The 15,013-nt window shown below is 35.3% G+C and overlaps 1 protein-coding gene across 4 annotated transcripts in view; it reads right to left on the bottom strand.

Annotated features, from left to right (window-relative positions):
- Window positions 1-15,013, bottom strand: part of Tbck (TBC1 domain containing kinase) — a 180,029-nt gene that overhangs the window by 83,783 nt on the left and 81,233 nt on the right. For all 4 annotated transcript variants that reach the window (XM_013505410.1, XM_005406218.2, XM_005406217.2 and 1 more), the window contains 2 exons: window positions 5,343-5,379; window positions 4,080-4,241 (listed from right to left, as the gene is read on the bottom strand). In XM_013505410.1, the coding sequence (XP_013360864.1) occupies window positions 4,080-4,241; window positions 5,343-5,379 (199 nt within the window). The remainder of the gene's footprint in view (window positions 1-4,079; window positions 4,242-5,342; window positions 5,380-15,013) is intronic.

Genomic DNA, 15,013 nt, shown 5'->3' with positions numbered 1-15,013 from the left:
TAAGAGGAGTGTAACATTGGTTGAGGGGATGGATATGATCAAAATACATCTACTGAAACCTCAAAAAAATGAGAAATTAGGCAGCAACGGGGGCAAGGGAGAAATGGGGGTGAACCTGATCAAAGTATGTTATATGCATGTATGGGTATGATAAAATGGAACCTATTAATCTGTAAAACCAATGAAGAGTGAAAAAAGTGTTTTCACGAAACATGCCATGCTGTGCTCAATGAGGATTGTATTACACAGCTGTATTAAGTCTATATAAATATCTTTACTTAGACATTATCATGTCACAACACCTACAATACTTTTGAACCAGTGAAAATAGTAATACACTACTAATATTCTCATATTTGTGTTGAAAATTAAATTCTATTGCAAAGTATGTCAGTAATAAAGAAATAAAATGCTTTTAAAATTCATTTAAAGTTTTTCCTTTAAATTAAGCTTCTATAATAAACCAAATATCATACTATTAAGATGTTTCAGCTAAATGCTAATTTCTTTCTGCAAATGCAATTTGCAACTTTTCGTATGCTGAAATTCTCCAGTATACTCAGTGTTTAGCTTAAACAGTTTACATATACACATTTCTTTCTCTTAATTTTAAAATCATGGTTTTATTCTCAGAATAAGTTAAGGGTTCTTTCACAAAGATTTCCCAATTTCTTGGGAATTTCTTGGGAATATAGGTTCTCTAAAAAAATTTTCTTTCCTGGCTATAAACATTCCTGACTGAGGGGGATCAAGATGCAAGGGAACCTATTCTAAGAATCTGTTTTAACTATTTGAAATGACATTAATATGTTGAATCAATATTCAACTGTACAAAGGAAATGCCACAACAAAATAAAGTATTTAAAAATCTATGCTCTGAGAAAGCCACTCAAATTATTACCTTTTGGGTCTTATACTCATCTTCAAAACTGCGTGGATGTATCCTCAAAAGAAATTTTAAAAAATCAAATAAGTAGACACTATAGCAGAATGATATCAAAAAGGGAAAACAGGATGAATATTGTCAATCCTCATCACATAATTTGGATTAAAAGGCTGTAACTTTGGAAATGTTCTCTGACACCCCTGGCCAAAATCCAGTATTGGTTGGGACTATGAAAGTTCAGTATTTCTTCCAAAATATGCTGCCACTATTTTTAGATTGCAAGAGAAATACCAAGTACACTGATTTCATAGTTGTTTCCTTTAGTACAAACATGGCACACATACCAATACATGTCAAGAAGTTTCAGCAAAATTTTCTAGCACTACTTGTACTTCCTTGGAATGTAAAATCACACTCTATCATCTACAAGGCAATTGAATTTGAAAAAAAAAATTTGGCCAAAAGAATTACAACTTTCAGCTGATTTCTCCCTATAAGAATTAAAGAGCATAAAGTGAAGGAAAGAGGGAAGAAATGAGAGGGAACTTAAGTAGGCTGAATGTTACCGTACATATGAAACGCCCCCTAAAGGCTCACGTGTTTAGAAGGTGAGGAGATAGGGGAACATTATACGCATCAGCAGATGAGCTCACAGCTCCCATGCTGTGAGGAGGTGGGATCTGGTCGGAAGGGGTGGGTCACTGGGTGTGAGACCCGAAAGTGTGTATGACTGATGCTTAATTCAATAATTTCGAGGAAAAGACAGGTGGAGATATAACTGCATTTACATTGTCAAGAGGCAAATAAGTTATGATAGAATGAAAAAAATGAGGAAAGGTGGTAATAATAATAATGACAATAATAGTCACTTACATTGTTCTTTGCTAAGCAATCCTTTTAAGTTCCTTAGAGATACTGATTTAACACAGTAATTTATGTCATAGGTACTATTAACAATCTCATATGATTGGAGGTGAGGAAATAGATACAAAGAGGTTAAGCCATTTCTCTAGGGTTGGACAACGTGAAGTGGTGGAGCCACAATTTGAACCCATGTGATCTAACTATACTCGCCATGCTCTTAGATTCCAGGCTATCAGAACTAAAAAGGGAAAGAAGAAGAAGGAGAAATTTTGTATGTATGTATATACAGGATAGATAACATGGTTGTTCTATCTGCTGTTTCTATGCTGAAAGAAACTGTCAATGAGTCTTTGGTTGACCAGTATTGCATGTCTATATCTGTTTTCATGAGAAGCCACTTTGAAGATATCAATATGTAATACAACCACCATTGTTAATTCCCTACCACTTTGTTTGTAACTCTGTATTGTCTATATTGTGCTTGTGATATGTTGTAAAATGTTGTATGTCTGTTAATGTTTCCCTCCTTTTATCCTTAAAATAAAATAAATAAATTAAAAAAAAAAAAAAGTTTTGAAATATTTAAGCTCTAAAAAAAAAAAAAAAAAAAAAAAAGAACTAAAAAGGCGGACCCATTCTGTTCACAAGGTCACCAATCATGTGGTATCTGTATTATATTATTGCCAGGAGATCTTCTGAACATCGTCTTAGTCAATCTGCTTTAGCAAAGACTGTGGTTAAATTTGTTCTGCTTATTATTTAAACTCAGTGAAGTGGCATTTCAATAAAGTACAACATATTTAGTAAGTTCATATCAATGCTATCTTTTCTTTATAAACTGACTCAAAATTAGAAGCAAAATATGGAGTTGGCTGGGCTACCCTTTTTGCTAAGACTGACTACTAATCTGCCTGTAAAATATTAAAACAGATTCCTTTACCAGTACTTCATGGGAACACTTATGTATGGAATAGGAAAATCATTACATTTACAGTATTTGATTTAAAAATGAATAATCAGCATTTCTAATATATACATTTTTATAACTTATCAGAAAAATTCTTTTAATCCAAAGCAGTTATCTTTCTCTGTTTTTTTGGCAAGTTGGGAATGACAAGGAAACATCTGTAGGGTACAAACAATATTCTGTATTCTTAGTTTGTGAAATTAACTTTTTTATTCTTGTTCAAAACCTGAAAGAGGAAAAAACAACCCTTTCACAATCTTACAGAAAAAATAAAGTAGTTGTTTATAGAAGAAATAATTCACTTTAATTAAAATTTGATAAATTAACTGATGGTGATAGTTTTAACTTGGGGAAGAGGAAAGCAGAAGTTTTCGATAATTCAAAGGCATCTTTGTTATTATTTCTCTTCAAATTGAAGATTTTCAAGAGAGACTGTAGAATATTAAATATAGACCATCCACTAAAAATGCAAAATAAATAAGACAGCAAACATCTGATTCCTTTTTTGTTATTTGGTTTTCAGGCATGTTTATTTCTTCGATAATTTTAAGTGTATTTATTATTAGCAAAATTTGTGTTTCCTAAAAATATATGGGATAGCATTAGAATGAGCAGAAGCATTAGAATGAGCCAATGAAATATTGTGAAAAAGAATAATTTTTCTATCTAAAAACATTTTAGTTTCTGCCAAAGTGTATCATTTTTTCCCCTTTGACAGATTTAGTTACATCATGGACAACCATAGTAATTTCATCTTTTTAACAATGGGATCAAGACTATACTTGCTAGCCATACTTTTGCCTTTAAGCATTTAAGCCCTAGGTTTTTCAAATTCCTCACGCATGCATACCCCATACAGTTTAACTTAGTACACTGTACTGTATGACACAAAACTTCCCTGAGTTATTTTGACCTCCCAAGAGGACAGCGTTCTCTTTCCTGAAACTGTCACTGTGTTTGCAAGCAGCCGTGGTGAGGAGGGAGCAAAGTGCCACAGGAATCACTATTTTCATATAAATATACATTCTCCAGCATCTTCCCAAGCAGCCCTCATTTACTCTCATGAGATCAAGATAAACAGTTCAATCCTAAGCAAGAAGGTGGGCACTCGCACTTCCCAGCCTTTTACCCTTCTGGTGGCATTAGTGGGTTTAAAGCAAACCACAGTGAGCTACTGTGACCCCTTTGTATCTGCAGTGCTGGGCCAGCAGCAGAGGCGATGTGTAAGGGAGACAGAGCAGAGGGATAAAGAGGTCCCAGCAGGCGAGATGCTAAAGGCCTGCATGATTACTTTTGCAAATGGCTTTCTTGTTATTTTATGGTCCAATGACATTTAGTGATCCCATTTATTTAGACCCCTACCTGGTAAATCAGAGAAGAGAAGGATGCATTCGTTAAAGCCATTAGCCAAAAGACGGTCCCGCAGCTGCTGGAGAATTGCTACTCCGATACAGAATGGGAAAGAGGAATTCCCAAGTAGCAAAGTGTCCCAGAGGTGGAATATTTTATGCAATGGAAATACATCTGTGGAATAATTTTTTAAAAATTAATTAAAATTAAGAACTCAACAAAAACTAAAACAATTTGCTTTACTCAACACACAACTATCAATTTATGGTCTATTCTGCAAGAGCTAATACTAAGAACAGCACTGTGGTTTGTGCCTGTGATCTCACACTCAGAAGCCTCAGGCAGGAGGACTGTAATTCTGAGGCCAGGTTGGGCAACTCAGTTAGACCGTGTCTCATTCATAAATAAATAAATAGCTAATACTTTCCAACTTTACAAAATGTTCAGCTGGCTAAAATTTAACTTCCAAAGCCTCTTAAAAATTGTTAAAGATTAGTGAAATGGATGACATTTTCTAACTTCTATTATCAATATTAGTAAATTTGTCCCATTCGTCAAATACTTTTCCTCAGAAAATTTTAGTTATATTATTTACATAAACTTACTTATACAGATAAACTTTAACATTGTTTTATATACAGTAAAGTTACATTTCCATTTTGCATTACAAATGCTTTTAATAAATTTAGTAATTCCCACCAACAATTCCATTAATTTTTTAATTATTTTTTTGTTTTTTAATAATATAGTTGTATACAGTTGTATAGTTGTATATCATTCCAGGGAATATCTACTTCATAATATTATTCCATTTAGTATATGTATTATATGTAAGGATACACACTATATTAATATATATAACTAAAGTATTCTATACATAACCTTTTAATTTCTAGAGGAATACTAGTTAAAGGAAATAAAATTCCTAGTTATTAGAGCATTGCTTTACTGAAATTTAGGCTAATTTTGTTTCAAAAGTTGGTTTCATAGAGTTCATGTACTATAGTTGATGTTAAATTCTCTCTTCAAAAGTGGGCAAAGCTTGTATGAACATCAACATGTAAAACAGATTGTCATCCTATACAATTCTTTTATAATATTCAAGGGACAGAACAACTAGAATTCTTTTCTATTGAACTCTATCATAACAGAATTACATAAGGATGCACAGTAAATGTCCTTAATATTACTGTAAAATAATATAAAATACTAGGGAAGAGTGGAACTGTACTTTTGCTAATACAATACTAGAAGGAAAGGGAAAATGATACTTACGAGTAAACATGGTGAGAAACCAAGGGATGGCATATAGCTATGAGTAGAAAAAATACAGGGAAAAGATAGAGAGGAAATAAAAGATGTAATTAGAATGATAACCAATAAACTGAATGGTAAAAAAAAAAAACACTATATCTTAGTCTACTCCACTGATTAAAATAAAACCAATGTAATTAGTTATTATCACTAATATTTTACTATATAATGATATCTATCTATATTACAAATGCACATGACCTTTCTGCCAGGAATTATTCACAGAACATGTTCATTTCATCAAAAGGCACATTCAAGATCATACTAATTCAAATGTAACATTAGCATGCTAATGTTAAGGGTGTACTTTTCAGTTGTACAGAAAAATACTGCAAGATTTTAAAAGTCCTTCTGGTAGTTAATCTTAGGTGTCAAACTGACTGGATCACAGAACACTCAGATATCTGATTAACACTGATTTTGAGTGTGTGTCTGAGGGTGTTTGCAGGGGACCTCATGATGTGAGTCAGCAGGCTAAGCAGTGTCCTCCCAGTTAGAGAGGTGCCATCCAGTCCATCTTGGTCTGGAAGAGAACAAAGGTGAGGAAGGAATTCCTCTCCTACTCCATCTCACTGCTTGAGCTGGACGTCTCCTTTCGTTTCACACTACTCTAGGACTGGGACTATCATTAGCAAGTTTAAAATAGTCATTTCATGAAAAAGCGCTAATTTCAGGTTGCTTTGGTCATCCATACAGGCCACTATTAAACAAAGACTTGCACTACCTACAGAGCTTACATGAATGTGCTTTCAGCTCCTCTCAGTGATAAATTTATGAACGGAGCTTCATACTGCCATTGCACTGCACACTGAACATAGAGGAGTACCCATGCTCTCAGATGCCAATTAAGAACTCACAATCACAAAGCTCACTTAAATATATGTGCTACTGGCAGATCAAGTCCATAGATCTCTATGACTTCACTTATCACTTAGATAGGTTGACATGCAGACACTTCAACCTATCACTTAGATAGGTTGACATGCAGACAGTTCTTTCTAAAAAATACTGCAAATAGGAATACAGAACAGCATTAAAATATTTTACCTCCCAGTAATGAATATGGGTTGAAGAAAACAATAAAACATAAGAAAATGTGACTTCTTTACTCTAACTTAAATTTAAACATAAAAAATTAGAAGAGATTGATTTCAAAAGTATTAGTCAACCTTTCAATTTTAATATCTTTGTAATGAAAGCCACTGGTTTGTCATTAAGAATCATTCCTAGATTATTTCAGCAACTCTTCAACAGTACATTTTACCCCACATTATTCTCTGCAATTACTAAGCTTAATAATTATGAAGATCTACAGAGGAACTGTGCTTCTAACAAAAAAGGAATAATAGGAACCAAATCTACCCACCCACCTGGACGCACACAACTCAGACAGAACAGATAAAACAACTTGCTCATCTCGGATGGGAGACAGAGCAAGGAGCACTGCCTGAGAGGAGGAAGTGGTGACATGAAACCTGTGATTTCCCAGACTGCCCAACTTACTCCAGGCCACTGACAAGAAGGAAGGACTTCCCGAGAGCCTGGTTGCCATCCTGCGCTGAGGAGGCAGAGCGGGAATCAGGGGAGGCCAAGAGGGCCAGACTCATTTTGGTGGAATACTGTACTAGAGAGGAGACCCACAGAGGAAAAGTTCCAGAGAGCCACAGAGGGTTCCCTCAGGTGACTGCTAAATACAGAAGAGGACATGCAGATAAGGAAACTACACAAAGTGGGGAAGGGCTCACTTATAGCAAGTGGCGAAATTTGTCAGGCTCATACAATGCCAAGGATAGCTCACTTGTACCAGCCAGATGGGGAGAAACAAAACTCTAAGAAACAAGGCCTGGGATGTACTCAGAAGTACTGTTGTAGCAATGGGGAGAAATTATGCTCCCAAATTATGCTACTCTGATCCCATTTATACACTTTAGTGGGAAGCCTTGAAAAGATCAAACCTTTCTGATGTAACTTAGGTACCACTCATGGTCACTCCAAAGTTGCCTCTTCTATCGGCACCATTACTGCAGTCACTTAGGTTCAAAAGTCCTAATTTTAAAGTATTTCCTGTCGAATCCCATAGATGTTACACTATTTCTACAAGATCTCTTCAGTTTTTGTTTCTGCTCATTCATACTGAACCAACTTTGCTTTTGGTTCTCATTCCTTCTGTGTGAACTACTGCAAATGCTTCACAGTTGTCCTTGCTTTCAACTTCTACCTGCTCCAGTATTTCATTCAGCCAAATTTCTCTTACTAGAAATGTACCTGTGATCTCATCATTCCCTATTGCACTATGACCATGCTTCCCTGTGCCATGCCAAATTGAGAGTATGAGCCACTTACTTAGTCTAATATTTAGCTATTATGAATTAGCAAAAGGAACAAAGAACTTGGAGTCAGAAAACAAGTGCTAGAGTTTCAACTCTGACAATCACTGATACCATGACAAGCAAATCAGTTAACCTCTGTGAATCCCATATTCTTTATTTTTGAAATAGAGAAATTATTATCTATCTTAACTATGTCACAGAAGTGCTTTAAGTACCTGTATGAAATGTATGTGAAAGTGCTTCTTAAAACAGTACTCTGCAAATTTTAAGTATTATTGTTAATACTGACATTAGAAATAGAGCTTCAGGCTACATTTCTTTGTCTCATCTACACATGTTCTATACCCTGAAAACTGACTAAGATCTGAACATACACCACTATCAATGTGCTTTGCTTTTTCTTTTTAAATGTTCTCTCATGTCATTTCCCTTAACCAAAGTACTCTAAGATTCTTTAAGGCCTGTCTCAAGTACCATTTGTTCTATGAAAACTTTTATACACTTTTTATATCCATCTCACTATGTCTTGTGTAATGGATTGCATCTAGATGTTCCCTCAAAGCCTCATGCAGTCACAGGTGGGCCTTTTCAGAGGTGGCTGGATCTACAGTGTGTGATGCTGGCATTAAGGGGTGTGATTTCTAAATTAGTCCACCAATTGGTGTAGCACAGCTCTGTGTGTGGACAATGGGAAGGTCCAGCCTGGGTGTGGGTGGCACCACCCAAAAGGCAAGTACCCTGGAAGGGATAAAAGGGAGAGGTGGCTGCTGCCACTTGCTGCTTCCTGCTGGCCATGCCATGAACTGTTTCCCTTCTGCCGGGCCCTCTGCCATGCTATCCTGCCTTGGAGCCAGCTGACTATAGACTGAAACCTCTACAAACTGTGAGCCATAATAAACATTTCCTCTCTTAACTTGTGGGTGCTAGGTATTTGTTTCAGCAATGAAAAAAGTACCATTTGTTCTAGAAAAACTTTTACACATTTCTTATACCTACCTGACGATGCCTTGTATCATACCATATATGATAATTGTGTTTGTACAACTATAGTAAATTTGCCTTTTATTTTATTACAGTTACCTATTGTACCATGTTTTGTAATATATAGTGAATTCTGAGTATCTTCATTCACTCATTCATGTTTCTACTAATTCACTTATTCATTGATTCAACATGAAATGTTTCCTGCTATGTGCCACATGTCTCTATATAGTAGATGAGTCATATGTGCAAACAGATACTAAAACTGCTTTGCAGTTAAAGAGCTACACCATAGAGGTTCTGGCATAGGGCAGTGGCTATTATAGGAGCTTTTGCTTTCTTCTGTTATTCTCTCTGCCAGAAGATAAAATTCATGTAGATAAAGGTTATTTTACTCTCACATTCTTTAATTAAAAAGTATATCCTGAACACTTAATGCATGCCAACACCGTGGTAGATGATAGAATATGGCAGTGAATGAAGCAGTTCCTGGATTCTAAGGGCTCAGAACTGGGAAGAACAGTACAGTTCCTTAAGTATTCACTTAATGCACTCCAACTAGGGCTATGTTTCCATCTGACCAATGAAACTGCTCTTGCTCACCTATAATTTCCACACTACTGATCTTTTTCTTTACCAACCTGCAGAAGTGAACAAAGCTCACTATTCCCACTTCCTGAAAAAACTTTTTTTCCTCCACTTGGCTTCCAAGGCACCACACTCATCAGCTCTCTTCTTACTCTTCTGACTTCTTTTTAGCCATCTTCTTTGTAGGTTCCTCTTCATCTCCTGACTTAAATATTGCAGTGTCCCAGGCTCTGCTTCTGGATCTATGAACTTTTCTATTTTTCCCAAATAGTAATTGTAGTTTGAAAACTCCTGTATTTACAGCTCCATCTCCACATCTCTCCCAGGAGTTCTGAACCCATATGTCCAAGTATCTATTTGGTATTTCTATTTGTATGTCTAATAAACACAGACAGACAGAAACACACACACACACACACACACACACACACATACATATAGAGCCTGAAAATGAGCTCCTGAGATCCCCTTTAATATCTATTCTTCCTGAAGACTTCATAAATCTCAGTTAAAAGCAATGCTATCCTACTTCCTCATGTAAAAAAATTATGAACTCATTTTTGACTTCTCTCTTAACACTGTGTATCTGTCATCACCAGAATAAACTTCTTAGTACATTCACTGACAATATCTGAACTTCAGTCACCATTATTTCTTGTAATTGCCCATGATGACCATCCTCCAAGTCTATCCTTGTCTGTCCTTGGATGACTCTCAGCTTAGCAGAATGATCTTAAATGTTAGATCAGATGTCATTGGTCTACTCAAGGGCATCTAGTGGCTCTTTGCCAAAGTAAAGCCAAAGCCCCAGCGATATAATCTACAGCACTATGTGTATCTGAGTCTTTCATTGTCCATTTGACCTCTTCTTGTTCACGGCGTTGCTGACTCAGTGGTTCCCTGGCTGCTTGTTCAGCATTCCTGCTGTGCTTCCATAACCTAAGGCCCTTGCTATTTGTTCCTGCTGTGCTTCCATAACCTAAGGCCCTTGCTACTTGTTCCTGCTGTGCTTCCATAACCTAAGGCCCTTGCTACTTGTTCCTGCTGTGTTTCCATAACCTAAGGCCCTCGCTATGATTCTGTGGCTGGAATTGATCTTCCTCTTCTCTCCTTAAGGCATTTATTCAAGGCACCTTTTCTATGAGGCTTTCATGAGAACCTTATTTATAATTTCAGTTCTTTCTTCACCTAAGCACTTAGTATCCACTGCCCTTCTTTAGTTTTTTTTTTCTACTCAAACTTAACCACTACCTAACATATGACATTGTATATTTACTTATCTTCTTTATTTTCTATCCCAATTAGAATATGAGGAGAGACTTTTTTCCCCCCCTCTAATGCATTTAGGGCATAGAAAAATGCCCGGCATGTAAGAGGCACACAAATATTTATTGAAAGAATGAATGAAATATACGATGGAGGTAACTGAAAGGGATATATTAAAAGGACCAAATAGTTTTTTTTTTTTTTTTTTGGTTTTTCTCCGGTACCGGGAACCGAACTCACAACCTTGCGCTTGCCAGGCAGGCGCTTTTGCCGCTGAGCTAAATCCCCAGCCCCCAAGGTCCAAATAGTTTTGATAGTAAATACTTTCTTGGGAAATTTTCAACAATAGTAAATAATCAGAAACTGATTTAACCTTTCTTGGCTAATATACTAGGAAAAATTTCTTCATATTAAATATTGGAAAGTATTGAAAAAATTATTAATCCTGAGGTTTTTGTTTTATACATGTTACATGTATTATATATAGATATACTTTGATAACAATTACTTTGAAGTTATTAAAATCAGTAAAATGAGGCTTATCTAAAGATATTTGAAAAGTAGTAATACAAGTTGAATTAGCACCTTTAATTTAGAACAATTCCTAGGTGACCACCAGCAGCACTTATCTCTAACCAATTAAGATCAGACAAATACAGCGGTGATCTGCTAGACTGCAATGCCTATTATTCTTTCTAGTTTCCCCTTTTAAAATTTTTATTGATATTTCTATCTTAATTTCTCAAAATATTGGTACAGCTTTGTCATAGCATTTGATACAGTAAGAAGAGAGGAAAATAAGACAATTTTGAATGTTGTGCAGTGTTTTTTTTTTAAAAAGGAATTACATATTGAAAATATTTGATAGAAATATAAAAATGATAGAAATATAAAAACAGTTTCATTAAGTTAGAGATATTATTATCTCTTTCCTAATTTAAAATTGGAAACTGGAAACAAATGAAATCATACATGCTATAAGTATTTTCTCCAGAACATAAAATTATGAATGCCTGATTTGACACAGTGCTTGTCTGAAGAAACAACTAAGTATATACTGCCCCCTAGCACTAGCAAGCAGGAACATTTATAGTTAGCATTTCATGGGGTCTTTCCTCATGGTCTGGTAATGTCAAATTTAGAACTACCACCGACAGGAAAAGTAACGACAAGACTGGTACCCTGAAAGTGAAAAGCAGAAAATGATGACTCAATGACTTGAAAATTTGTGAAAGTGGAAATTTAAGAGGAAATATTTCCTATAAACTCTAGATGAAGATTTCATCAATTTTTAAACTTATAAAAATAATGCACCTTCATTCTCCATATAGTACATCCATATATGTATATGTGTGTATATATACATATGTGTATTTTACTGTTACAAAAGGGAGTCTGTTACTTGACTTTCTAATTCCACCTCCTGAAGAGCACACTATATTGTTTCTATCAAGTGAGAAGAATATTTATACTTAAATTATCATAAGCTTTCCCTGTAAAATACATACTGACCATTACTTTAATGAAATGCAACGACTTTCTATCTGTACACTAGGGAAATGTGCATGTAGATATTCAAGAAAAGGATCCCTAAAATCAGGAGGTTTTCCCAACCTCTATTTTCTTGAAATGTTGAAACGCTATTATAGACTTTGTGAGCTGGTATAATTATATATCTATGTGAATCTCTGTAAAGATGAGTTAATGGATCTAAAACAGTTGACAGAACATATGTAAGCCTTAAGTATAGGAGTTATAATTATCATTGTTAGAAACAAATGAAGTATTTTAACAATCAAAAGTTGTGAGGAAAACTCATGAAACATTTTAATGTTGTTCTGAAATTAGGAGAGATAGGAATGGAAGATAAAAAGATACTCCTAAGCACTGGGAACTGTAAGTGCTATCTTACAGATTGAGGTACATTCCATTATGCAAGGTGCAGTCTAAGAAAGCTAAGTTTGTACTTACAGTCCTACTGGGTTTTAGAATGAACATTACTTAATCCCATCTCAGCTAACCCAAGTTTGCAAAATTTTAAATATGTCACACAAAACTTGTCTTCTACTTTTCACACTCTATAGATACCTTTATTTTGTCTATATCTGACTTACAATTGTCTTCTTAGCTACATGAAGAACACAAAAGAAAATTATCAAAGCTGAAGAAAATGTTCCATCAAAGATTTGTATTGTTCTGCAGTATGACTCTTTCTCAAAAAGCATTATCTTTTTAGCAATGAAGAACAATGACGGCCTGTGCTAAATCAGGGTATGTTCAGTGGAATGACGGTGGGCTTCACTTACACAAAAAGTGAGAAGCATAGGCAAAGGCAGTACTGACTAGCTCCCCTGAGTTAACGATGCTCCCTGCCCTGCATCTCTTTTACAACCTTGTAGAAAAAACATCAAGCATAAAACCTATTTTCATGTCCATAGCCACCAATATAAAAATAATAGAAGGTTAGAATTATTAATCTACAGGATAACAAACAGTGATTCCCAGAGCAATTCTTTAGAATTTTTAAAACAAAAAAATTATGATCTGATTTTGAGGATCTAGTACTCTTGAAGCAAAAGATGGTTTGTTGCTAAAATAATTGTAGTGACTGCTTATATGAAAACTATTATACTACTGCTGTGTCAGATACAGAGAAATATGCACATGTGATTCATACATACAAAAAGATAAATGAAGTAGAATGGAATGTAGTGCCTGGTACATTACCGACCATTTTGACTTAATATTCTAGAATCTTGCCAAATTCTGAAGTCAAGCTCAATGAATTAGTTTCCAGGACACAGGTTACTTGGCTTTCTGAAAATCAGAAAATTTTTCTACCATCGGAGTCACCTAAAGGCAACACTGGTTTCAATTTCAGTTTTTGAGATTCTTTTTTAAGCAGCTCTCATTACCTGTAATGATTAAGACTTCATTACTTTCAAAGGGTAATAACTCACGAGGCCAGGTGGTACACACCTGAAATCCTAGCACTCTGGGAAGTATGGAGTAGGACTCCAAGTCTGGGCCCCGTGTAGGCAACTTAGCTATTTACTGAGATCCTGTCTCAAAATAAAAAGTTAATACTTTTAAATCAATTAACATGTAAATATTTTTAAACTGATGGTACACTTAACCCATTTGAACAAAAACTTCTTTGGGGTTTCCATTAGTTTTTAAAAATATAAAGGGATCCTGAGATAAAAAGTTCTGAGAACTGTCAAATTATGCTATTTTTCCTTTCACTTGTCTCTCAACCAGTGTAAGAAAACATTAGATTGTAAAGACTGTGGGGGTCGGTGTGGAGGTCGGGATGGGGGTGAAGGTGGGGGTAAGGGTAGGGGATTCGACTGAAGATTTATTAAAACGGAAAACTCGTTAGGAAACCTGTTTTTTTTTTTATTAACAAAAAGTTATCAAAATCTTATTTTACTATTTCTAGTAGGGTTAATGGGCCCTTTGGTTTCAAAATCTGAGCCCTTTCTGAAAGGTAAGCTTGTTCTATTATGAAAAAGAGACCTTAAGAATCATTCTGTACTCCAACCCTTTTAGGCTTAGGACTAATGTCAGAAACCCCACAGCAATTCTCAGTCCAGAAAACACATGCTCCCTGGATTTTCCAGATGGACCCTAATGGCCTTGTAGGATTCTTAAGATGGAATATTCCAAATAAGGTACACTTTCCCTATCATTGTATTTTGATAAAAGATGAAAAGCTCATTGTCAGTAGTCTCCTCTTGGATTAAAATCTGAAACTTTTATTTCAAAATTATTTTTATTTATTTTGTTCTTGACTGTTAGAGATCAAACCCAGAGCTTCATGCCTGTTAGATACAGCACTCTACCAATGGAGCCATCCCTCCAGTCTACAAAACTATTTACAGTAACAGTGCAAAGGCCAGACCGGATGAATAAACAAACACATGTTTTTAAATTGTCCTTTCACATTTTCAGTGAATAAGCCCAACTGAATATATATATAAGACTAGCTGAACATAAATTTAAAAGATTAGAGTGACAAACTTCTACAGGAGGAAAAAATTAGTAATAATTAAAAATCCTTTTAGATTACAGTTAAGTGACAATAGTTTTGCCAGCATATCACTGACTCTACCAGCTTACCTGAACTAGTAGGTCCAAAAGGCACATATGGTACTGAAATACACACAGCCTTATCATTTCTACCAATGACCCCCTGACAACTTTTCATACTTTGCAAGCTGAATGCCATTCTTAGCGCTTCAGGAGCATAGCTCCCTTAAGTATAAGAGAACACTCTTGTTCACACTTTAAGGGCCTAGAATACTTTCAGAAGCAGAAACACATCAAGACAAACATGATAAAAATCATTCTGGCCCCAGTTTTGCCAAATACACATTACTCATTCTATTTATATGTAAATCGCGTAACTACCATGACATACATAATCTAAGCATCACATCAGTAGACGATATTCCCAGCTATTTC

Source organism: Chinchilla lanigera, unplaced genomic scaffold (assembly GCF_000276665.1).
Source record: "Chinchilla lanigera isolate Chin_1 unplaced genomic scaffold, ChiLan1.0 scaffold00095, whole genome shotgun sequence".
In the NCBI taxonomy this organism is placed as follows: Eukaryota; Metazoa; Chordata; class Mammalia; order Rodentia; family Chinchillidae; genus Chinchilla; species Chinchilla lanigera.
This window is presented reverse-complemented; position numbering and strand designations above follow the sequence as displayed.